Source organism: Vulpes vulpes, chromosome 9 (genome assembly GCF_048418805.1).
Source record: "Vulpes vulpes isolate BD-2025 chromosome 9, VulVul3, whole genome shotgun sequence".
NCBI lineage: Eukaryota > Metazoa > Chordata > Mammalia > Carnivora > Canidae > Vulpes > Vulpes vulpes.
In genome coordinates, this window is record NC_132788.1 from 34,931,580 (window position 1) to 34,956,891 (window position 25,312).

Consider the following 25,312-nt stretch of genomic DNA (forward strand, 5'->3'; position numbering starts at 1 on the left):
GCTAAGGTGACAAATCTTTTTTTTTTTTTTTAAGGTGACAAATCTTATGTGTATTTTATCACAATTAAAATTAAAAAAAATAATAAAAACAGCTAATCATACCACCTCCAGCTCAAAACCCTGCATGACTTTAAGTCCCTACCATCCACTCAAATACAACTGCACGATCTGGCCCTTTGCACTTCCTAAAACAGGCCAAGTTTCCACACTTCTGTGTCCATGTGCTCCAAGTCTATAAGCTTCTGCGAGAGGACCTCCCAGATCTGAGGCCCTGGATGGGGTCGTACTTGCCATGGCACCTCAGTTCCAAGACAAGGACCCTGACCCCTACTGCAGGCTCAGAGATGGGCAGTGACAATGACATTGTAGAGAGAGGAGAGGTGGGGATTGGAGAGGACAAGAGGTAAACAAAGCAAGCAACTCTCTTAAATATGAAAGGAATGGCTGTTTCCTGACACTACTCTCTTTCTGACGTGACGGCAGGACCTGGGCCTTCTGCTGTTGGAGTCTGTGAGTTAGAGTGAGAAACATATTCTCAAGAAATGAGAAGAACAAACAAAGGAGGAAAGGAGGCAACTTTTCTAAAGGTTACAGGAGATGGTCCCCAGCTCAGCTGGCGAGAGAGCGGAGCTGAGCTTTGCTGGAGGCCCAAGAGAGGGCCTGGCCTGTGAGGCTCTTTGAGAGCTCAGGTTGAGCTGGGCGGTACAAGGGGGGCATTCTCCATTCACCTCATGAAAAGCCTGCCCAGAATCTGGACCGGAGCCTGGGAGGCATGTGATCACGGTGATAGCACAGCACGCCCAACACAGAGCCTTCGCTTATTTTCTCTGCAGCAGATTAAACAGAGTTAAACTCACAGAGGAAAGGCAGACCGTCCCTTTTCCCAGAAGACAGGTGCAGCAATTTGTAATTCATCTGCACAGCCCTGCTGGGGAGAGGGCACTCCTGACCTGGTGAATTCCTCTTCCTCATTGAAAAACGAGTATAAAAATGAATCAGTATCTTGCTTACCGCAGGTGGACAAGACTAAATCCTTTGCCATTTTGATACTTTACATAGGAAAGTCTTTTAGTGATAACCCCCACCCCTCTGAAGGTAGCAGATGGCAATTTGAAACAGGCACTGCTTGCACACACACACATACACACACTCATGTGCTCTCCACGAACAGCAAACTTATAGATAAATATCCAAAGTACCATCAACATGAGGGCAAATGGTTTTAGGGTCAGGTGGAAGAGTGAGTCAGAGAAGGTGCAAGCGTAGGCAAGGAGTGCTTGGACGGGAACACTCTGGGTGCCTCATGCGAGTTGGGCCTGATTTGACTCCAGGCTACCATGGCTGACTAGTAACCTACGTGAGAGTTGTGTGTTTAGGAACTGTTCCCACTCAAGACTCTCCCTAAGCAGATAGTGTGAACTTCCCAGGCAGCGTCATCCACAGGGCATCCATAAGGGTGGCACCAAGAGCATCTGATGGGCTCACACAGCCCCATCAGCTCCATGGAACCATCACATCCCCAACTGAAAACAGACTGTAGACCGTGGCTGAAACTATCAGTAGAAAACTGTTTGCTTTGATTGATCACTAACATAGATCTAAGTACCAAGAGAGAATGCAGCCAAACTCCACTTTCAGTTAATCACTGGCTGCCAAATAGGCAACCTTGAGCCTCTCTACACATCCACAAGGAGATGAGGCAGATAAGCAAAGGCAACATAAAAGACATCTGAGAGGAAGCCTATCAGGGACACAGACAACGGCCACATTAACACCCCTCTTCCTGAGTCCGCCACTCTCCTGGCTCCAATCTACCTGTGCATAGAGAGAACACATCCAACCTATAGTGACTTCCACTCACCCACCAGGGCTCAGAGGACCTGAAAGCTCCTCAGATGCCAATGGGAAAAAGTGCCCAAGAAACAATATGTGATGTAGAAACTCCTTGGCTGTTGGTTCTTCCACAGAGGGGTGGAGGCAGCAATCTTTTGCAATTGCTGACTATCCCCTCTTGCCACAGCCTTTCAGAGGCATGAATAGGCTTCCCTTGCCTTTATCCTATTTCCTGTCTGGGTGAAGAGTTGTGAGTGACTAGAGCACAGAGCTGAGGCAGTGCCATGTGAACTGATGAGCTGGGATTCTCCTGCCCAGCTACAGGGCTGAAGGGAAACTGTAGCTCCTCAGAGATAGTAAATGGTTCTTGATGATTTAGGGATTATCCATCTAGCCTAGGTTGAATTGCTCAAAGACACTTTTCCCCCCCACTCTCCTTTAGCTCAGCGGAATGAGGACATGGTGGGCAGCACCAGTACAAAAGAAAGAAAGGATAAAATTCCAAAGACAGTCAACTTGGGTGATTTCATTTGCTTTAGTGAATGTTGGCTTGGGTATAAAATAATTTACAAAAGTAATAAGAGGTTAATTTTTGAAGTAAGGTCTGAACTTAATTTGCCTATGCTGTTTGCCTTTGATTAAAGAAGTAAGAGTGAGCAATCCTGGAATGGTAGTAGGAGAAATGTCATTACTCAATAGTCAGGGGCTGAACTACTAGTCAGAGGTACTCGTTAGGTGTGACAGAAAAGTGAATAAGGGGTGGTCTCATCCATTAGGTTTAAAATGAAGAGATACAGGTAGAAATCTTGTTAAAGGACTTTGGAGGGGATCCCTGGGTGGCTCAGCGGTTTGGCACCTGCCTTTGGCCCAGGGTGTGATCCTGGAGTCCCAGGATTGAGTCCTGCATCAGCTCCCTGCATGGAGCCTGCTTTTCCCTCTGCCTGTGTCTCTGCCTCTCTTTGTCTCTCTGTGTCTCTCATGAATAAATAAAATCTTAAAATTAAAAAAAAAAAAAGAAAAACTTTGGAGGTATTTTCTAAACAATTTGACTTAGTTGTTTTTTTCTTTTTTCTTTTTCTTTTTTTTTACCTGATTCAGAAGTAAAATCTCTGGCTAGAAATTGGAAATTTTCAAGTAAGAGGCTTACACCTGTCACTGAAGCAACCAACAATCTAATAAGTGGTTTACAGTTTCTAAGAGTCCTTTTTACAGACATGTAAATATCACAGAAGCAAAGATAGGACATGTTTCATGTCACCTGGTATTTGGATGCTGTAGTTAAGGTCCCTCTTGGCGCTAATTTCCTCTATCTGAGTGGTAGCTACACATGACTGGTTTTCTTCTAGGCTCTGTGGGTCTACGTCTCTGTATTTGAGGACACTTGGTATTTGGATGCTTCAGTTAAGGTCCCTTTTGTATGTCAGTAGGAAGACATCCAGACATCCAGAACCATACAGCTCTGTGAATGGTGGTGCAACTCTTGTCAGTACACAGAATCCAGCAGGCATCTGTGACTTCCCCTTCTTCCTCCTCTCCCTGAGCCAAGTCTGTCCCCCTCCCCTGCCCGCTTCTTTCCCTCCTCTTAGTCTAGAGGCCTGGTCCTCCATACTTGGAATACTGCCCCAATTTTGTGAAGCAGCTGCTCCCCTCTCTGAGCCATCTTCAATATAGAAAGAACCTTCTGATTACCCTCCAAAGGCAGCATCTCCACCGCATCACAAGGCTGCTCTGTGCCTAAGCCAGTCCCAGCTCTTCAGAGCAACTCTGACGATTCTGTATAACCCAACTGTTGTCCAGCCTTCCAGCATTTTCCTCCTGCTCCCCAAGTATGTGAGGTATGGATGCCCTTCCAGGCAGGCTAGCCTCCTTATGATGCTACACACCCCATGCTTGCTCTTGGCCAAGTGTCTTTGTTTACAAACTTTCCCAGCCTCACATTCTCTCCTCTCTTGTCAGCCCAACCAGATCCTGCCCAGCTTGGCTCCAGTTTCTCCATTAGGCTGTCCCCAGCCTTCACCTCCGATGGCCTGCTGGTGCTGGGGGTATGGCCACTGTCATCTACTATCATGTCTATTATGGCTTGAGCTAAGTTAGCTTCTCTGTCCTAACAGGCTGTCCTGGGTCTCCAAGGTCACAGTGAGCTCAAACCCCCACCAAGTGATCCTTGGATTTCCTCTCTGATTCCCCTTTCCTCACATTACCACATTAATCTCAAAAAGATTTATTAAGCACTTGCACATCAATGTGGAACTCACTGTCCAATATACCTGATCATGCACCCCCTAGTGAGTAAGTTTGTCCAGGTAATTACAACAGGTGGGTTCAGGGAACAAAAGAAAAAGGGGTAGTGGATTTAAAGTCAACCAGAATCTCAGGAGCAGGACCCAGAATCTGCCTTATAGCAAAACTGATCCTACTCTGAATTGTGTTGAGTATACTACACAACACAGTTACATGGCTACAAATTCTTACTCAATATACATATTTTGTAAAAGTGGCTTTTTCCCTGACAGTGGAATTATGCATTTAGTAGTCTCTCTCTTCAGTTAGAAGGTGAGTTACACAAGGGTGAAAGTATATAAGTATCGTGCATTCTATCTCATTATGCACAAGGTATGCAGATACAATTCAAGGCATTTTTGGATTAAACTCTTTTTAAAAATGCCAGTATTTTACAACTTTCTAAAGATACTTTTAAAAAACCCACTAAATTATACAATTTTAACTGTGTGGCATATGAATTATACCTCAATAAAACAGTTAAAATTTACTAGCAGATTAGTCAAAATGTATTGTTCCTGAAAACCAAAATGAGATATAACCAATTCTTGAGGTGTAAGGCACTCACCGGATGGACCACAAGGCACTGCTTCACGTGCGCCAGGCCAGCAAACAGCTTAGAAGGCAGAAGGCAAGAGGTGGAGCTGCTTAAGACAACTTTATCGTCGACAATTTGATCTAACTGAGCAAAAATCTTCTTCTTCAGCTCTAGGTTTTCTGGAATACATTCCTGAAAAGGACATATTCAAATTAATATTCATGATACTGTATTCAGTCAGGCTCCAACCCAAGCATGTCATGTTTGATTCATTCCCAAAATGAACTGATTAGATAACTACTAGCAAAATTTAAGAACAAAACAAAAAGTTGCTGAAAAACACAGCAAATCTCCATAACTCTGGAAACTGGGTGACATAATATGGGAGTTGTATTTTCTAGTTTTGCACAGGTCTGAAAATTCTCATAACAAAAATGTCTGCCAACTGAAAATTCCCATAATAATGCAGTCTGCCAAGTCTATGGGGGTAGACTCGACAGCAGAAGACATGACACCACCTTTGGCGCAATGCTACAAACAGCAATAGTAGCCATCACCACTTATTTTTCCTATTTGTCCTGACTATCAGATCAACTTACCTTCAAGGAAAAATCTTATCTTCATGAAATGGACAAACATGTTACATCCATAATTCCCAAAAGGCTTCTTGAGCATCCATTTCTAATTGGCAATCTTTTTGAAAAGGACTTTTGTTTCTAAAAATCTAAAATTACTTTAATAGGGACACGGGAGGAGGACAGAGGACCAAATTTGGATCAAGTGCTGCAGATAACACCGCTCTGAAATCCTAATCACGCACAGAGCTGGGGTAGAGTGAGAGGACATTCTCAAACACCCAAGTGTGGGCCCGCAGATGAGGCCTGTTCCTGGGAAAGTCAGATACACGGTGGATACTGCCCTGCTTTGGATGGAAGCAGAACAGGAGAAGATTCACAAGCTGCTCCAATACTAGAAATACTAGAGGCAAGAGGCCTGTGGGTGGGGGAGGGAATCATGAATTCCCAAGGTTCCCTGGTGAACTTATAGGATAATGGTCTCAGTGTGGTCTGGTAATCATCAGCATCAGAATCAACCGAGTCCTTGTCAAAAATACAAATTCTCAGGCCCTCATCCCAGACCTACTTAATCAGTCTTTGGTGGTGGGGTCCAGGTAGCTGCATTTTTGTCAAACATTCTGATGATTTTTGTTCCTCCTAAAGTTTGAGACCTACTATTCCGAGGTGTGGATCCAAAGTGTGGATCATCTATACTCTCAGTGTGGCATGCTACCAAATATATCCTCAAGAATCTCTCCACTGTGTCTAAGCTCTGTCCTACACTCCTCCTCCAGCTACTCACAGACAAACCCAAGGATGCCCTGATTAGTGTAATAGCACTGTGGTGGCAGAAATGGTATAAACACCAGCAGAATACCAAAAGTGTGTAAAGGTGAGCATGCAATGCTGAAGGACTACTGGGATTATATGAGAATCACCCCTCAAAAAGGAAAATATGTTCAAGTTTGATTTAGTAGTATCTAATCATTAATAATGGAATCCAATATATTGAAATCAACTGTGTAAATATTATGACATAAATTCCATTTTTATACCATCTACAAGATTTTAAAAGTTTTACTCTGAGGGCAGGGAGTCAATATTGTGTTTGTTTATACTTTTTAAAAATATAATCAAACCATGTTAAATTTTATTAAGAACAAAAGGTCATATAAGCGCCACATCTCAAAGACAGGGGAAAAAATGGAGTCATTTAAGAACTGTAAAGGCCATTGTATTAAATCCCCTTATCAAAAGGGGAAAAAAAAGCTACAGTTGCTGGCTGGTTGTACTGAGTAATTCCTGGATCAGTTAAGTCAGCGAGTTGGGTTAAATTTAAATGGACCCTTGTAGTAAAGCCAGAGACTAAGAATGATGCAGATACTGTTTGAGAGAATAAAAGAGTCCTTGTGAATAGCCTTATTGTGAGCCTGTCATGCAGATTCTCCCCTGAAATGCTATGCCTTTCTTCAGATCGTCTGATTATCAAAGAGGCAAGAAAATTTGAACCAGAGGAAACCCAAACCTGCTACAATTATGTAAGGGTTTTTTAATGGCACATTTGCTTGATGTTTTGTTGTTGTTGTTGTTGTTGTTGTTGTTGTTGTTGTTGATAGTAGAAATTGTTCAATTTGGTGGGCCAGGATTATAATGCCTCTGTCCATGTCAAGCCTTGAGTTCATTTCCTTGCTATTCATTAGGGAGCTGATACTCCTCGTCTGAGAAATGGAGTCTGAAACACTACTAATCAGGACCTTTATCACTGCGGTTTATTACAAAGCTAAGAGACGCAAGGGCCATTCTCTTTGCCACAAACGGGCTGGGAGGAAGGGCAGAGTACCAAACAATGAGACAGCTGAGAACCCAACGGCAAAGCAGGCTTGCTCCCTCTAAACTACAGCCATGTGACCAGGTGAGACTCCAGCCCATATCTTTCCAACAAAACGGTGTTTTTCAGAGGTCCTTTCTGGAGAAAATGTGAAGTGTTAGCAAATGTTCTATCTCTACTGAATGTAATAAGCTTGACTTGGCTTAATTAAACTCTGACAGCACTTTGAAACCAATGATCATTATCTGTTTGTATTTTGTTTATTTTGAAGTGGGAGACACAACACATAATAAATGTTATTCTCACACACAACTACTATAGTCCGCATGCTCAGATTTCAACAAACCAAACAAAACTCGGGACAAATAAAGCACAATGTAACTTCCCAAGTACCACAGCTCTACCTGGTACATCAGAAGGAGTTCACTCATCTCAGGCAGTATCAGGCGGTTAAAAAGCGAGGTTAAGTTTAAACACTCCTTTTTCCTTTGCCTTCTTGAAAGGAAGAAACTGAATGATGGTATTATAGATACAACTTTAATTCTCTCTAATTTACTTATATTTTAAAAGGTAAATCATTTATAAATTGTGGTGTTTTGTTATTAGTCAAAGGTATCTGTGACAGCATTTAACTCATTAGGAATGTTCTAGAAAAGCAGCACAGCCATGGCAAGTCAGTGTACTGGAGAATTCCCAAGCAAAGGAAATAACTCATGTTTAAAGTTTACTCACTTGCTATGCAATGGTATATATTTTACAAAACAAATATGTTCATAGGGAAAATGAAATTTCATTGATTTTTTTAAAATCGATTCAGCCATTTTAGATAGGCATCCTGTTGCTAGAAAAATCTATATTTGTTAATACAAAACATCTGGAAGCAATTTCAATGTACTTTCCAGAAAGTCAAACTAAATTAGAAGACCTCAGTACTTAAAGTATTTTACATGCAAAGAAATTTTATTAGCCAAAAGACATGGGGAAAGAAAAGAAAGGTGAGCTAAAACCCTACTGCAATCACGGCAGAAGGAAATTAATTTTCAAACTGAAGATGGAAGTGATCCACATTACAGTCTGTTAGCACTAATTACATCTATTCGAGCTTTCATTATCATAGGCAATGAACTTAGTCTTATGTCTTAATCAGAGGCTTTTTTTCCTTAACATCAAAATAAAGTTTTTAAAAGCATATTACAAATCCTAAGTAGAGTTTACAATAATCTAGAACAAATTGTACCCAACCTAGAGAGATCTTTCCAAAGTAAAAATCAACCTAGAACATATATTTTTTTTATTGGAGTTCAATTTGCCAACATATAGCATAACACCCAGTGCTCATCCCATCAAGTGCTCCCCTCAGTGCCCATCACCCAGTCACCCCCACCCCCTGCCCACCTCCCTTTCCACCACCCCTTGTTCATTTCCCAGAGTTAGGAGTCTCTCATGTTCTGTCTCCCTCTCTGATATTTACCACTCACTTTCTCACCTTTCCCCTTTATTCCCTTTCACTATTTTTTATATTCCCCAAATGAATGAGACCATATAATGTTTGTCCTTCTCTGATTGACTTATTTCACTCGGCATAATACCATATTTAGGAACGTTACTTCCCAGGGATTAGTTGTTAAGGTTACCAGAATTATTGTTGTTTGCTTTATTTTATTTTATTTATGATAGTCACAGAGAGAGAGAGAGAGGCAGAGACACAGGCAGAGGGAGAAGCAGGCTCCATGCTGGGAGCCTGACGTGGGATTCGATCCCAGGGCTCCAGGACCGCGCCCTGAGCCAAAGGCAGGCGCAAAACCGCTGCACCACCCAGGGATCCCCTGTTGTTTGCTTTAAATAGCAGTCCTTTCTATGGGTAATCACAGGGAATGAAGAAGAGGCTGAAATGCATCGATTGCTGTCCTGATTAATGAGTCTATTCCTATCCTCATTCCAATGCTATTTCTGGTACCTTTTATGAAATTTTTTATTTAGAATTAGGTTAAAATACTTGCCATGAAAAAAAACACAATTAAAAATATTTCATTTAAGCTTGCAAATAGCATACAGTTTCTTTCTTTTTTTTTTTAAGATTTTATTTTTTTATTCATGAGAGACACAGAGACCAAGAGAGGCAGAGACACAGGCAGAGGGAGAAGCAGGCTCCATGCAGGGAGCCCAACGTGGGACTTGATCCTGGGTTTCCAGGATCACGCCCTTTACTGAAGGCGGCGCTAAACCACTGAGCCACCCAGGCTGCCCAGCATACAGTTTCACTGCATTTTAAATAATATTTCTCATGAAGAAGACCTGGAATTTTTAATACAAAATTTTTACTTAACAAAGTGCTGAGAATAGCATAAAACATAAAGTTGGAGAAGAATTAAGGTATAAGGATTTTTTTTTTCAGATTTTAATATTTATTTGAGAGAGGGAGAGTATGAGCAGAGGGAGGGGGAGAAGGAGAGGCAGAGGAACAAGCTGACTCCCTGCTGAGCATGGAGTCCAAGGCAGGGCAATTCTAGGACCCCTGAGCTGAAGTCAGATGCCTAACTGACTGAGCCACCAGGTGCTCCATGGAATGAATTTTTAAGGAGAAAAATTAAAAATAAATAAGTTGATGTTAAGAATATCACATCAATCACTGAGACCATTTATTACCAATGAGAACTATCTTTAAACTCTAGGTGATAAATTTGAGAAGACTATATAAGTTTTTTTTTTTACATGACTTTTTTTGCCTCTATATCAAATAGACATGTTGCATTTCCATCAGGGATCTCTCCTTAAAGTGCAGCAATTCTCAAAGCAGCAGAGAATAGGCAGAGAGTCTATTTGTGAGATTTGGAGGGGAAAAATTAAAATATGATGCGTTTGTTAATAATTGAACTAGATATTTTAGCCCACTTTATTGTGGCAATGAGTGAAACAACAAATTACATTCAACATATTTTGTTGGATGACACTGTTTTATGAAAACATTCTCATTTTTGAAAACTCAAGTTTTATAGTATCATAAAACTAGTTTCACTTGCAACCATGTATATATTTGACTATAAAATATAGTACTTTCAATAGGAATAATATCACCAAGGCAATAGCTATCTGTATCTTGACTCCATCTGTCCAGAGGAGAAACCAAAAAGTCAAAATTTATAGGTGTGACTAAAACAGTTCTTATTTATTCTTCAAGTTCTTTTAATAAAAAGAATCTAAAATTTCAACAAGCCAAGCATCCAATTTAAGAAGTCAGAAATATAATAAATCCAAAGAAAAATAAAAAGACTATATATAATAAAGATGGCAGAAGCCAATCAAATAGAACTAGAGTTTCTCAAAACTCAGTCTCAGACTCTCTTCTCACCTAAATTCTCTCTCTAGGAAATCCTAACTAAGCCCACAGCTTAACTCACCAAACTAAAGACTCAACTCACACTTTTATTTCTCCTCCTCAAACTATCTTCATATGGATACTTCATGGGCACCTCAAATTTATCTAATTTCATCCCCTCTTCTAGTGCTAGCTGGCATATAAATTTTCCAGTATAGAAAGAAAAACCTTAAATACTCTATTAATCTCATGATCTATAGGGAAGTAACATCACAATTCCAGTTCCCTGCCTACAAAATTTCACTAGGTTTAGATTTACCCTAGTGATTCTCATTATTTTGTAAAATGTTTTTTTTGTTTTGTTTTTGTAAAATGTTTCTAAAGCATCAAATTTATCTGATAAAAATATCTATAATCAGTAATGTTAATATTTAATAGTCTAATACTAAGTGACAATATTCTAATGACAACCTACCATATACTTACATCATAAAGTCATTTCTCTCCCTATAATAACATATGACCAAATCTAGGTATATTAGGCTACAAATAAACATTATGTAAACTCCAAAACTGGGGGAGGAAAGAAATTTTGTATTTCAATATTCTAAAAGTTTACAAGTCACATGCAAGAGAAAATAAATATATTAAGAGAACACTGCCCATCTTTTGAATTGATATTTAGAAAATGGCTATATTTAAACAAACACCAATACTATAAAATAGAATTGAAAGATGAAAGCTCCATGAGAGCAGGAATTTTTATTCTTAGTTTATTGCTGTATTCCCAGCTCCAAGAATAATATCTGACAAAAAAGGGGGCCTTTAGTAAGCATCTGTTGAATCAATGAATTTATTAATTAATGAAAAATTCTGTGATGTAGTCAGTTTCATACAATGTCTCACGAGCTCATTGGATACATATTTACTCTTCTCTATCATTACATTATTTTAGAGAAAATGTCTAAAGAGTGCTGAAGGAATAAACACAAGATACCTCTCTGCCTTTTGGCAGCCCAAGGGGCAATCCTACCCATTCTTGGACCTACACATTCAAAACAGACTCCCATCTTCCATGGACTAAAAATCTGTTTTCTTTAACTAAGGATTTGTTCTGACTTAGAAAGATATTCCATTGAAGTCCAGGCATTTGTTTCTCTCCTTCTTTCCCAAAATCTGCAATAGCACAAAGCCCGAAGGGTGAACTGATCTGTCTCCTTTCAGTATATATGTGATGGATAGACTCTCAGCTACTGCAATCCGTTCCACACTGCAAACACAGGACCCTGCCACTACTGCTAATGCCCCTCCCGTTTATTCAGCTACTAGTCATGTTGCTAATCCCACAGATAGTACTCCATGGTAAAAACAACCTCTAGTATTTTTTTTAATTTTTATTTATTTGTTTATGAAAGACACACAGAGAGAGAGAGGCAGAGACATAGGCAGAGGGAGAAGCAAGCTCCATGCAGGGAGCCCAATGTGGGACTCGTTCCTGGCATTCTGGGATTATGCCCTGAGCCGAAGGATCAGGCCCTAAGCTAAAGGCAGATGCTCAACTGCTGAGCCACCCAGGAGTCCCAACCTCTAGCATTTTTTAATAGAAAAAAAAATTTTTGTCACCTATATCTAATGCAATAACTCCTATTTAATTTACAGTATAAATCATAACATTATGCCACATCCTACAGAGGATTTTCTTGGTACATGTATTTGTGTACTAGTCTAGAAGTATTTTAGAATCTTGAAGAAAACTAAAATATGAAATAGATCACTGAAGGGACCTTGGGAAGGTGGAAGTCTGAAATTTACTGACAGGTTACTAAATATTAGTATTAAATCTGAATTCAATACACTTCTAATGAGGAACTAGTTGATGCAAGGAACTTTCCCACTGAAAAGAACAAGATGTAGTTCCTGCTTTTCAAGAAGCACAAGTTTTAAGAAGCGCATAAAAAAACAGACATCCATGCAAGTAGCTATAATAGAGCAGATAATACGTGCTGTAACAAAATTAAGCAAAATGACAATATGGCACCAAGCCAGAAGACCACATGTACCTGGTTAGAGTTAAGGATTATAGACACTTTTATACTGTCTGGTCAAAGTAGAAATACTAACATAGTATCACAAACTGCTCTTAAGTGGCCTTACTAGGGGGAAAAAACATATATTGATAACAAGAAGGAACATAAGAATGTTTCTATTTGGCCTCTAAAAGGTCTTACTCACCAATCATATGCCAGGGCCTACCACTGAGCACAGGAGGAGCTATAACAACAAATTACTTGTAGAGAGCACTCCACTTCTGATAATGGTACACTACATTGTTTTGGACAATCCTCCTACTGACAATAATTTAAAAAGCTGAAAACATACAAAAAATAATCTGTCTGAAACAGTGAAGAACTGTAGGGCTGAGATTCAGGTAGTAGGGAAACATGAAGATATAAGCCTTATATATAGTTCCTCTTTAATCCTCAAAGCAATTGCTTATTTCAAAAGCACAGACAAAATGACTGAAATGATAAGCAGGGCTTTTGGCAGATTCAAAGTGCTGAGGGAAAAAACTAGAGCTCAAAGCCTGGTAACTGCTCTAGGCTTTCAGTTAGTACTGCTCTAGCTCAAGGGCTACACCTTGGAGTAACAGTGACCAGTGTTCATAGGCCTCAACTTATCTCAACCCATGATTAAATTAAAGAGATAAGCTCCTAGCCTAGCTTCTCTGGAGGACATAACCAGAGCCTTGATTTTTCATAAGCAATGTCTCACACTTAAAGAAACAAAACAGATACCAGAGAGGACTTGACTGAAAACCTGGAGAAAACACAGACTTTAGAAATAGATCCATGTGACATTCAGAGAATGGTGTTACTGGACATGAACTTTGACATAACTATTATTAATATGTTTAAGGAACAAAAAGATACTGAATAGTTTTAGCATATAACTAGTAACTGTAAAAAGAATCAAATAGAAATTCAACAACTGAAAAATACAATGAAGACTTTTAAAAGAAGGACTTAAAAAGTAGATGAGACATAGTTGAAGAAATAATTAATAATTGGGAAGATACATCAGGATAAAATATCCAGACTGAAGCATAAAGAGACATCAGGATGGAAAATGCAGAAAAGAGCATATGAAAAGCACAGAAATGTTGAAAATTTCTAACATACAGGTAAGAGGTAAGTGCAGTTCCAGAAGCAAATGGGTTCAGCGAGACAGAAAGCAACAGAAAAGGATACAAGCAACATATAAGGAGAGAATCAATTTCCAAAATTGATTAAGGAATTATTATAAAGTGATTCTGACAATATGGACACCCACAGAATGAGACACTATAACCATTAAAGCAAGGGAGCCTATTTTTTAATACTGAACATAATTATAGAGTACACAAGACATGTTAGGTGAATAGGAATATACTAGTCTTCCCTATAACTCTAAAATAAATGTACATAAAATATTGGAAGGAAATATACAAAATGGTAATAGGGACTCCATCTCTGGGCAATAAAAATACTATATTTCTTTATTCTTTTATAAATTTTCTAATTTTCTATAATTACCACAAATTACTTATACAATCAGAAGAATGCTATTTATAGCAGTATATGATTGTGTATTATACTAAGATTATGTCCAGATATACTTGGAAAGAATGGAAACATGCACATAAACATACTATCAAGATGACAATCTTAGAGTGATGGGATTAAAAGTGATTTTTTTCTCCATTTTTTTCAAGTTTTTCACATTAAGTTTAGGGCAAAACAATGTTTATGGATAATATCAAGAATTATAAAGAATCTGAGATTTTGCCCTATTTGGAAGCTAACAAGCTTTCTTGCCATAGTTTCACAGAAGACACAAGACTCTTGGATCAGAGACAAAGATATTGTAGGATATCAAGAAGCATGAGCTTCATGTTCACATTAGCTCTCCTTATCCCCAAATCCCAAGGGGTTAATGTGAGGGGAGCCAGGAGGATATGGTTTTGTGTTTTAACTGAGGAACTCTGAGCCTAGGAAACACAAATTCCTTGCAAATGACTGCAAGCAAAGCTACCTGACCAATGCCCAGAGGATGACAGCAAACAAAATTGCCCTTTGCTCCAAAGAGATACTCTATCTTCCAAGGCTGTTAATTATAGAAATACCCCTGAAAAGTTAGTCCAGAGCAAAAGGGTCTCTTTTTCCCCATGAGTATTGAAAAGAAAAAAATAATAATGAATCTCACAATATATAATAGTATTGCCTCAGCAATGAATTTAAGAATAAGCTAAAATTCTATACTAGTCCTAAACCTCCAGCTAAGAAAGGAAAAGTTTCCTTTCCACTGTAGATTTTGAAGGGTTTCTCTAGCAATAACTATTCCCAAATTAAAGACTCTAATCAATGCAAAACTCATCTTGGTAAAACAGTTAATGAGAACACACACACACTACCAACAGGTATGTGTTTAGTCAAACACATATTAACGAAGTTGCAATCCTTCCCAATTAAAAACAAAAAACAAGAAATGTCTGAAACCATGAGTCATAGCCTTAAATTAAAAGAGAACAAATCCTATTTTAAGAATTGAGAGCCTAGGGATAAGGACCAGTTGTCAGCAGCTTTTGTCATCCCATTGGTCATCAGTTGATTCACTGGTCTGTCTAGTTTTACCCTTTCTGCTCATTAAGGAGGCCATTTCCCTCAAGAAACAAGATCCCCTCTTCATTCAAATGCATGAAAGGACAGCAAGAGTAACAAGCAGAGGGAGTCTTTTTCCCTCATTTTACTCAGCTCTCTAGGTCACTCAGACTAGTCCACTAGGGATTAAAAAAAAAAAAAAAGATTTCCCATTTTGGTATAAGAAATAGTAAAGTAACAGCCACTCCAATCTTGTATATACAGCTTCAAAGCAATGCAGTATAGCTTCTTGTGTACCATTGCATTAACTTAGGCAATATTCTTGGCTAAAGACCTCTAAGAAGCCAGCTCAAAGAGGATCAACTACCTAGATAATAAAGTCCACACATCTACACATTGTTTAACCCAAAAATAGTGTCAGGAAAATTCCTGTTACTCCTGTGATAAGACAGCTAAATATTTTTCACTAAGTACTAAAAAAAAGTCCTTCCTTTATGGCAAAACAATTCTATAATCCAGTTTTTAAAAACTTAAGCAATCATTTCTTTAAGGTCTGTGTTTATGCCAAAAAGATTTAACCAGCAGCTGAAATTTTCTATTCCACGTTGCAACAGCTCCTGGTGTTCAAAGAATAGACTGATAGGATTCCTCCTGTGCAGGACAGCTGACAGACAAGACTGTAAGATGATGATGAGACCCACCAAGTTTCCAATACACTTAGGACCACAAACAGTAGACAAAAAGTTTTCCAAGTTCAAATGTTCACAGGAAAAATCTAAGGGAAATAACTGGAAACAGTTGTGATTCAACATTTGACTCATTCAATATGTGAATACAAATACATTTTAACTCCTTTAAGTGGCTGGAGACAATAGCACAAAAATCTACCATTGCTGAAAACCCATTTTAGTTGGGTGATGGGAACTGAAATAAAAACCCTTATCCCTGGGGAATGAATAGGCATAGCTGCTGGGAGAGTTAAGGGCAATGAAGAAGCCACATTCCCAAGCACCACAGACAAAGTGCTGCCTAAGATTATGGCCTAACCTGAACCACAAAGAAAAGCCCCTGCCGCAGCTCCCCATCACCAGGCTACCAAGTGTAAAGTCATAAGTAACAGGAGAAGACTTCTGGGAGAGGAACAGAATGAGAATATGTTAGAAGATCCTCTCTGAGGGCCATGCAAAGGGAAGACGGAGAGCTGAAGGTGAAGATATTAAGGGGAAAAAACCTTGGGCCTGCCAGCCTTGATCTAAAATACAAGGCATTACTAGAGGAATGTGAAACCTGTTATGTACCAAAAGTGACCTTAAACCTTAACCAACTCCTAAGTAGATTAACTCAAATCCCCACAGTAAAAGCCTCACAGAAGTAAAGACATGCCAAATCCCAAGCATAAAAACTGTTTACCTCAATAGCTACTGTCCTACTCAAGATGTCTGGGTTTCAAAAACAAAGAATTGCAAGGCAAACAAAAAGTACACACCCAAGAGACAAAGTGACCATCAGGGCCAGACTCCAATATGATTCAGATGGTGTCATATCTGACAGTGAATTTAAAATGACTGCAATTAATATGTTAAAGGCTTGAATGTAAAGTATGAACATGCAAAATCACATAGGTAATTTTTATTTTATTTGTATTTTTTTAAGATTTTATTTATTTATTCATGAGAGACAAAGAGAAGCAGAGACACAGGCAGAGGAAGAAGCAGACTCCATGCAGGGAGTCCAACGTGGGACTCGATCCCAGGACCCTGGAATCACAACCTGAGCCAAAGGAAGATGCTCAACCACTGAGCCACCCAGGTGCCCCACATGGGTAATTTTTAGCAGAGAAGTGGAAATAATAAAAAAAAAAGTACCAGGGAGAATATTAAAAATGAAAGACAGAACACTTTCAACTGGTTCATTAGTCGACTCAAAACTGCTGAGGGCAGCCTGGGTGGCTCAGCGGTTTGGCACCACCTTCGGCCCAGGGCGTGATCCTGGAGACCTCGGATGGAGCCCCACGATGGGCTCCCTGCATGGAGCCTGCTTCTCCCTCTGTCTGTGTCTCTACCTCTCTCTACCTGTTTCTCATGAATAAATAAATAGAATCTTAAAAAAAAAAAAACTGCTGAGGAAAGAATCAGTGAACTTAAAGATGAGTCAAGGAAAATTAACCAAAATGAAGAAATAAAGAGCAAAACAACTGGGAAGAACATACAGAGCATCCAACACCTGTAGGAAAAATATCAAATGATTAAACACATGTGCAACTAGAATTCTGGACAGAAAAATATCGAAAGAAATAGTGGCTGAGACTATTCCAAAACTAATAAAAATTGCTAAATCATATGACCAAGAAGCTCAGAAAACACACTGCAGGAAAAATAGTTCTCCTTCCCCCCAGACTCCGACACATCTAGGTATATTATATTCAAATTGCCAAAATTGCTGAAGACAAAGAGAAATACTGAAAGCAGTCAGTGAAAAAAGTCACAAAATACATACCAGAACAAAGGTAAAATTGCAAAAGACTTTGTGAAAGATCATTCAAGATAGACAATAATGGAGTAACATCTTCAAATGCTAGAAGAATAAAACTAGTTGACCCAGAGTTCTACACTCAGTAAAATTATCTTTCAAAAATGAAGGGGAAAAAAAACTGCTGAGAAAAACAACTCAGGGAATTCATTCCCATCAGACCTAGTCTATAATAATTTTTAAAGGGAAGTTACAGACAGAAAGAATACCAGATAGAAAATTGGATCCACACAAAGAAATGGAGAACATTGGAAATGCAATAAATGAAGATAAAATAATTGTTTTCTTCTTTTCAATTCCTCCAAAATATAACTGAATATCCAAAGCAAAATTAGTATCAATGCATTGTAATGGCATACGTGAATTGATTTTCAAATATTGAATAAACCTTGACTATGTGGGATAAATCTCATTCAGTCATGGTATATAATTCTTTTTCTACCTTTTTGGATTTGATTTGTTGATTATTTTGTTGTGGATTTTTGTATCTATGTTCACGAGAGATATTGGTTTGTACTTTTCCTTTATCATAATGTCTTCATCTGGTTTTCATATTGTGGTAATGCTGGCCTCATAGAATGAGTTGGGAAGTATTCCCTCTGCTTCTGTCTTCTGAGATTGTAGAGAACTGATACACTTTCTCCCTAAATGGTTAGTGGGATTCACCAGTGAGTCCACCTGAGCCTGGATGTTTCTTTTTAGGAAGATTATCAATTATCAATTTATTATATATAGGCCTATTCAGATAATCTATTTCTTCTTGTGTGAGTTTTGGCAGGTTTTGTCTTTCAAGGAATTGGTTCATTTCATCTAAGTTTTCAAGTTTGTGAGTAGAGAGTTGGTCACAGTACTCCTTCATTATCCTTTTAATGTCCTTATGATCTGTAGAGATGTCCGTCTTTCATTTCCCATATTAACAATTTGTGTCCTCTCTCTTTTTTCCTTAGTTATCCAGCGAGAGGCTTATCAATTTTACTGATCTTTCCAAAGAAAAAGCTTTTGGTTTTGTTGATTTCCTCTATAGACTTCCTATTTTCAATTTCATTTATTTCTGCTCTAATTATTATTTCTTTTCTTCTGTTTACTTTGGATTTAACTTACTTACTCTTCCTAGTTTCTTAAGATGAAAACTCATATTATTGATTTTAGATATTTCTTCTTTTCTAATACATGCATTCAATGCTATAAATTTCCCTCTAATCACTGCTTTCATTGGAACCCACAAATTTTAATAAGCTGTGTTTTCACTTTCATTTAGTACAAAATATGTTAAAATTTCTCTTGAGAGGTGCCTGGGTGGCTCAGTCAGTTAAGCATTTGCCTTCAGCTCAGGCCATGATCCTGAGGTCCTGAAATTGAGCCCCATATCAGGCTCCCTGCTCCACAGGGAGTCTGCTTCTCCCTCTCCCTCTGCCTGCCACTCCCTCCACTTGTGTGCTCTCTTGCGTTCTCTGTCAAATAAATAAATAAAATCTTTTTAAGAATTTTCCCTTGAAATTTCTTCCTGGATCAATGTGTTATTTAGAAATGTATTGATTAATCTCTATGTATTTAGGGATTTTCCAATTATCTTCCTGTTACTGATTTCTAGTTTAATTTCATTGTGATAGGACAGCAGACATTCCATGATTTCTATTCTTTTACACTTGTTAAAGTGTGTTTTATGGCCCATCATATGATCTGCCCTGATGAATGTTCCATGTGAGCTTGAGAAAAATGTGTATTCTGCTGTTAGATGAAGTAGTCTACAGATGTCAATTATACCCAGTTGATTGTGATGCTATTGAGTTCAACTACGTCTTTACTAATTTTCTGCCTGCTGCATCTGTGTTTCTGATAGAGAAGTGATGAAGTCTCCATCTATAGTAGTGAATTTGTCTATTTCTCCTTGAAATTTCTATCAGATTTTGCCTCATATTTTGATATTCTGTTGTTAGGTGCATACATATGAAAAATTGAATATCTTCTTGGAGAAATGACCCCTTTATCATTATCAGGCCCTTCTCTATGCCTGATAATTTGCCTTGCTGTGAATTGAAGAAGAATTGAATATCTTCTTGGAGAAATGACCCCTTTATCATTATCAGACCCTTCTCTATGCCTGATAATTTGCGTTGCTGTGAAATCTGCTCTGTCTGAAATTAATATAGCTACTCCTGCTTTCTTTAGATTAGTGTTAGCATGGTATATTTTTCTCCATCCATTTACGTTTAATCTATATGTGTCTTTATACTTAAAATTTAGCTCTGATAATCCCAATAAGGTTCTCGTTATTAAGTTTCCTGAAGGCCAGAATTTTTAAGAACAGAGTGCTCTGACTTATTCTGAAATCATTCTTTTCTCCATCCTCCTCCAGAGGTCTTAGGGTATTTTTCTCCACTATTTACGATAAGAACCTGGTTGAACTCCTGAAGGTAATTATAGGGGTTATGGTTGGGACCCCCTGGATTTTTTTAACTATCAGAGTTCTATACACTAAGCCACCAGCATTTGGCCAATTACAGTTCAGGTTTTTCCACTTTAGCATGGTTCCCACAGTGGTTTCTGCTCATGAATCCCTGCTCCAGTAAGCCACGGCTCCCTGTATTTGTCTGTTTCTCCAGTCCTGAGGACTGCAGTTTTCCCTTTGTTTTTCTTTCTCTTATAGATCCAAGAAGAGTGTTGATTTTTCAGTCTGTTCAGCTTTTTACTTGTTGTTAGGATGGAGTGGCAACTTCCAAGCTCCTTATATGTAAACTAGAAACTAGAAGTCCTAGCAAAATATAATCCAAAAAATCCAATTAAGACAAGAGAAGGAAAAAAAAAAAACGATGAAGGAAAAAGAAAACAACTAAAAAAAAGGTATATTTTGTCACCTGTATCAGCAATCACATTACATGTGAATGGTCTAAACGCAACAATTAAAAGTCAGAGATTGTCAGATTGGATAAAAAAGCAAGACCCAACTCTAAGCTACCTAGAATTGATTTTAAACATATAGACTTAGACAGATTAAAAGTAAAAGAATGAAAAAACATATCCCCAGTAAATACTAATGAAAGAAACCAGTATTTGTTATATAATATCCAAAAAAGCAAATCTAAGAACAAGAAATACTATGAGGGATAAAGATGGCCATTTTATAATGACAAAGGGGTCAACTTTTAAGAAGATATAACAATCCTAAATGTTTATGTACCTAACAGAGCTACAGAGCTACTTAAAATACATTAAGTAAAAACTGAAAGGAAAAACCGACAAATGCATAAGTATTACTGGAGCCTCAATAGTTCTCTCTCAGAACAAGTAGACAGAAAATCAAAAAGGTTTTAGCAAATCTGAATAACATTATCAATCAACTTGATCTATTTAACTTTTATAGACCAATTCATCCAACAACAGCAGAATGCATACTATTTTTCTGATGCAGATGGAGTATAACGTTAACAAATGCTAACTTTAAAAGTAATCACACAAAATATGTCCTCTGACCATAACTGAAGTAAAGTAGAAATCAACAACAAAAGAATATATGGGAAATCTCTCAATGTTTAGAAATTAAACAAGCACTTCTAAATAATCCATACATCAAAGTGAAATTCTCATGAGAAATTAGAAAATATTTTTAATTTGATGAAAATGAAAACACAGTATTTGAAATTCATTAGATTCAGCTAAAGCAGAACTGAGAGTGAAATTTATAGCATTAAATGTTTACATTAATAAAAAAGAAAAGTCTCAAAACTTTGATCCAAGCCTCTACATTAAGAAAATAGAATAAGAGAAAATTAAATCTGAAGAAAGTAGAAGGAAGGAAATCATAAAAATAGGGGGAGACTATGCAACTGATGAATCACTAAATTCTACTCCTGAGACAAATAATAGCCTATAATGTTAACTAACTTGAATTTAAATTTAAAAAATAACTAGAGGGCAGCCCTGGTGGCTCAGCAGTTTAGTGCTGCCTTCAGCCCAGGGCATGATCCTGGAGACCCAAGATCGAGTCCCATGTTAGGCTCCCTGCATGGAGCCTACTTCTCCCTCTGCCTATGTCTCTGCCTCTCTCTTTCTCTCTCTTTGTCTCTCATTAATAAATAAATAAAATCTTTAAAAAAGAATAAAAAATAAAAATTAGAAAAAAAGGAATTAAAAATACAAAAAATAGGAGAAATCAATAAAACTGAAAACAGAAAAACAATAGAGAAAAAACAATGAGCAAAGCTGGGTATTTTTGGGGAAAGAAAAGAATTGATAAACTTTAAGGCTGACTGGCAATTAGAAAAGAGAATACACAAATTTCCAACATCAGGGATGAAAGAGGGTAACTCACTCTTGGTCCTATAGTCACTGAAAGAAAAATAAAAGAATATTATAAACGATTCTTAATGCTAAGAAATTCTAAAACTTAGATCAAATAGACCAATTAATTGAAAGACACAAACCACTAAAACAGAACAAAGAAAAGTCATGTGATCATCTTTAAGATGTAAAAACAAAAAATACAAAATTCAACATCTATTAATGATATTTTTAAAAAGCTCTCAGCAAATTACTAATATAAGGAAAGTCCTTTAATATAATAAAGGGAAACTATGAAATCCTTTTTTCTTTTTATTGGATTCGATTTGCCAACATATAGTATAGCACCCAGTGCTCATCCTGTTAAGTGTCCCCCTCAGTGCCCGTCACCCAGTCACCCCATTCCCCTGCCCACCTCCCCTTCCATTACCCCTTGTTTGAGGAAACTATGAAATCCTAACACTAGCAACATACTTAATGGTGAAAGGCCAAAAGCTTTTCGTTTAAGATTGAGAAGATAATAATGTTTTTTCTCACCACAACTTGCCACTATTCCACATCATATTGGAATGGTTAGCCAGTGTAACAAGGCAGAAAACATAAAAGGCATATAGACAAAAGAAATGCAACTGTGTCTAAATAAGACATGAATGTTTACATGGAAGATCTAAGGAATCTATGAAAAGCTTCTAGAGCTAGTAAATGAGTCCAGCAAGATAGTAGGATATAGATCAATTAAGTAAACATCAAAAAGAAAAACAACTCTATTTTATATTGTAGCAATGAATAATTGAAATTTAAAAAAAATACTATTTAAAATGGCACATAAAGACAAATGGCTCAAAAAAAGAGTTACTTAGGTATAAATCTAACAAAATACATTGTTTTTGTATGCTAAAAACTATAAAATGTTGATAAAATAAATCAAACATATAAATAAAATGGAGAGATATACCATGTTCATGAATTGACTCAACAGTATTAAGATGTTACTTTTTATTTTTATTTTTTTTAAGATTTTATTTATTCATGAAAGACACAGAAAGAGAGAGGCAGAGACATAGGCAGAGGGAGAAACAGTCTTCATGCAGGTAGCCCAATATGGGACTTGATCCCGGAACTCCAGAATCATGCCCTGAGCCGAAGGCAGACACTGAACCACTGAGCCACCCAGACATCCCTAAGATGTTACTTTTTAATTTGGTCTACTGATGCAACAAAATCCCAGTAAAAATTCTGGAAGGTTGTTTTGGAGATATCAACAAACTGATTCTAAATATTATATTGAAAGGCAAGGGAACCAGAATAGCAAAAACAATTTTGTTTTGAAATAGAACAGAGTTAGATGATACATTATCCAATTTCAAAACTTACTATAAAACTACAATAATTTAGAGAAAGTAGGATTTGCACATATTGTTATATTAATACATGGGTCAATACAATATAAAAGAGTCCAGAGATGATAGATCCACATAAGCACAGACAGCTGATTTTCCATAAAGGTGCAAAGGCAAGTCAATGAGAAAATACAGCATTCAACAAATGATGTTGGTATGATTGGGTTTTCCTCATGCAAAGAAATGGAGCTAGGTCTATACCTCACACCTTATATAAAATTAATTCAAAATGGGTCATAGGCAAAAATGTAAATTTTAAAACTATAGATGTTCTAGAATAATACAGAGAAGAAAATCTGTATGCCCTTGGAGTAGGCAAAGAATTTTTAGAATAAGATAGCAATATCAGAAAAGTGAAGGGAAAAACTTTCACTCTGGGACTGTTGCAAAAAATGAAGAAACAAATTACAGAGTAGGAGAAGTTATTTGCAAATCATATTTCTGAGAAAGAACTTGTATCCAGAATATATAAAGACCTCCTAAATGTTTACAATAAGAAAACAACTTAATCTTTTTAAAAGTAGGCAAAAGATCTAAATAGATACTTCACCAAGGAAAATGTGGATGGCAAACAAGCTTGTGAAATGATCCTCAACATCATTAGTGATTAGGCATAGGCAAGGTAAAGCCACAATGGCATACTGCTACGTTTTGATTAGAATGGAAAAAAGGGGCATCCGGGCAGCTCAGTCAGTTAAGCATCTGCCTTGGGCTCAGGTCATGATCCTGAAGTCCTGGGATCAATCCCCCCACATCGGGCTCCCTGCTCAACAAGGAGTCTGCTTCTTCTTTTCCCTCTGCCCCCACACCTCTCACTTATGCACACTTTTTCACATTCTCTTTCTCTCATTCTTGCTTGCTCTCTCTCTCAAATAAATAAATAAAATATTAATAAATAAATAAATGAAAAAAGACAATACCAAGTGCTGATAAGGAGGCAGAACAACTGGAACTCTCTACACTGCCAGTGGGAATGCAAAATTATAATCACTTGGGAAAGCAGTTTTGCAGTTTCTTATAAAGTTAAACCTATATGCACAATCTCTTTGCTTAACAGAAATAAAATTTATGTGCCTACAAGAACCTATATGTGAGGTTTACAGCATCTTTATTAAAAATCACCCAAAAATGGAAACAAACCAGCTATCTTTCAGCAGATGAGAGATAAATGAAACTGTACAACCTCACAATGGATTACTCCTCATCAACAAAAAGCAAAAAGCCGCTCATCAACACAGCAACATGAATCAAACTTAAACCCATTCTGCTAAAGGAAAGAAGCTAAAAACCAAAAGACTAAAGATTATATGATTCTATTTATGTAACCCTGGAGGCGGAAAGAGGGATGCAAGTTAGGAGGCTAGAAAACAGATCAGTGGTGGCCTTGACTATAAAGTGACATCATGTCGGGGTAATGGAACTGTTCTATAAGGAACTATGGGGGTAGATACAAAACTTCAAATGTTGGTCAAAACTCACAGTATTATATAAACCAACAAATGAATTTTTTGAGTGCAAATTTTTTTAAAAAATCATTCAGGAGGGATGCCTAGTTGGCTCAGTGGCTGAGCATCTGGCTTCAGCTCAGGGTGTGATCCTGGGATCCTGGGATTGAGTCCTGCATTGGGCTCCCTGCATGAAGACTGTTTCTCCCTCTGCCTATGTCTCTGTCTCTCTCTGTGTGTCTCATGAATAAATAAATAAAATCTTAAAAAAAAAATCATGCAAGATATGCGGAAGCCCAAAATGAACTTCAGGCTGTGGCAGGCGAACATATTTTACAAATGAATTACACAATTGCCCTGAGATAAGTGGGTAAGAATGGAGCTGGCCTGACTGACTTTGGAAAACAGTGTTTTTCCTGACTACTTTAAAGTAAAAGACAAGGACTGTGCAAGAACCCTGAGCTGGAGTTGGTAGGTCTGTTTTACACAGAGGTACGGGTTAGCAGTTTTGAAATGAATTTGTATGTATATAGGGTTAAAAAAATAAATACACTATAGATAAGGAGAGCCAGTATTTCACTGTCAAAGAACAAATAAAGAAAGGGAGAGGCTAGGATGAACCCAGTAGAGACAGATGGACGTCAGAGGTATGATCATATGAACCAGTGATT

General features: G+C 37.7%; 1 protein-coding gene across 2 annotated transcripts in view; it reads right to left on the minus strand.

The window, feature by feature from the left end:
• Positions 1-25,312, minus strand: part of CRYL1 (crystallin lambda 1) — a 176,941-nt gene that overhangs the window by 27,093 nt on the left and 124,536 nt on the right. For both annotated transcript variants that reach the window (XM_072719807.1, XM_025996640.2), the window contains exon 4: positions 4,682-4,843. In XM_072719807.1, coding sequence (XP_072575908.1) covers positions 4,682-4,843 — 162 coding nt within the window. The remainder of the gene's footprint in view (positions 1-4,681; positions 4,844-25,312) is intronic.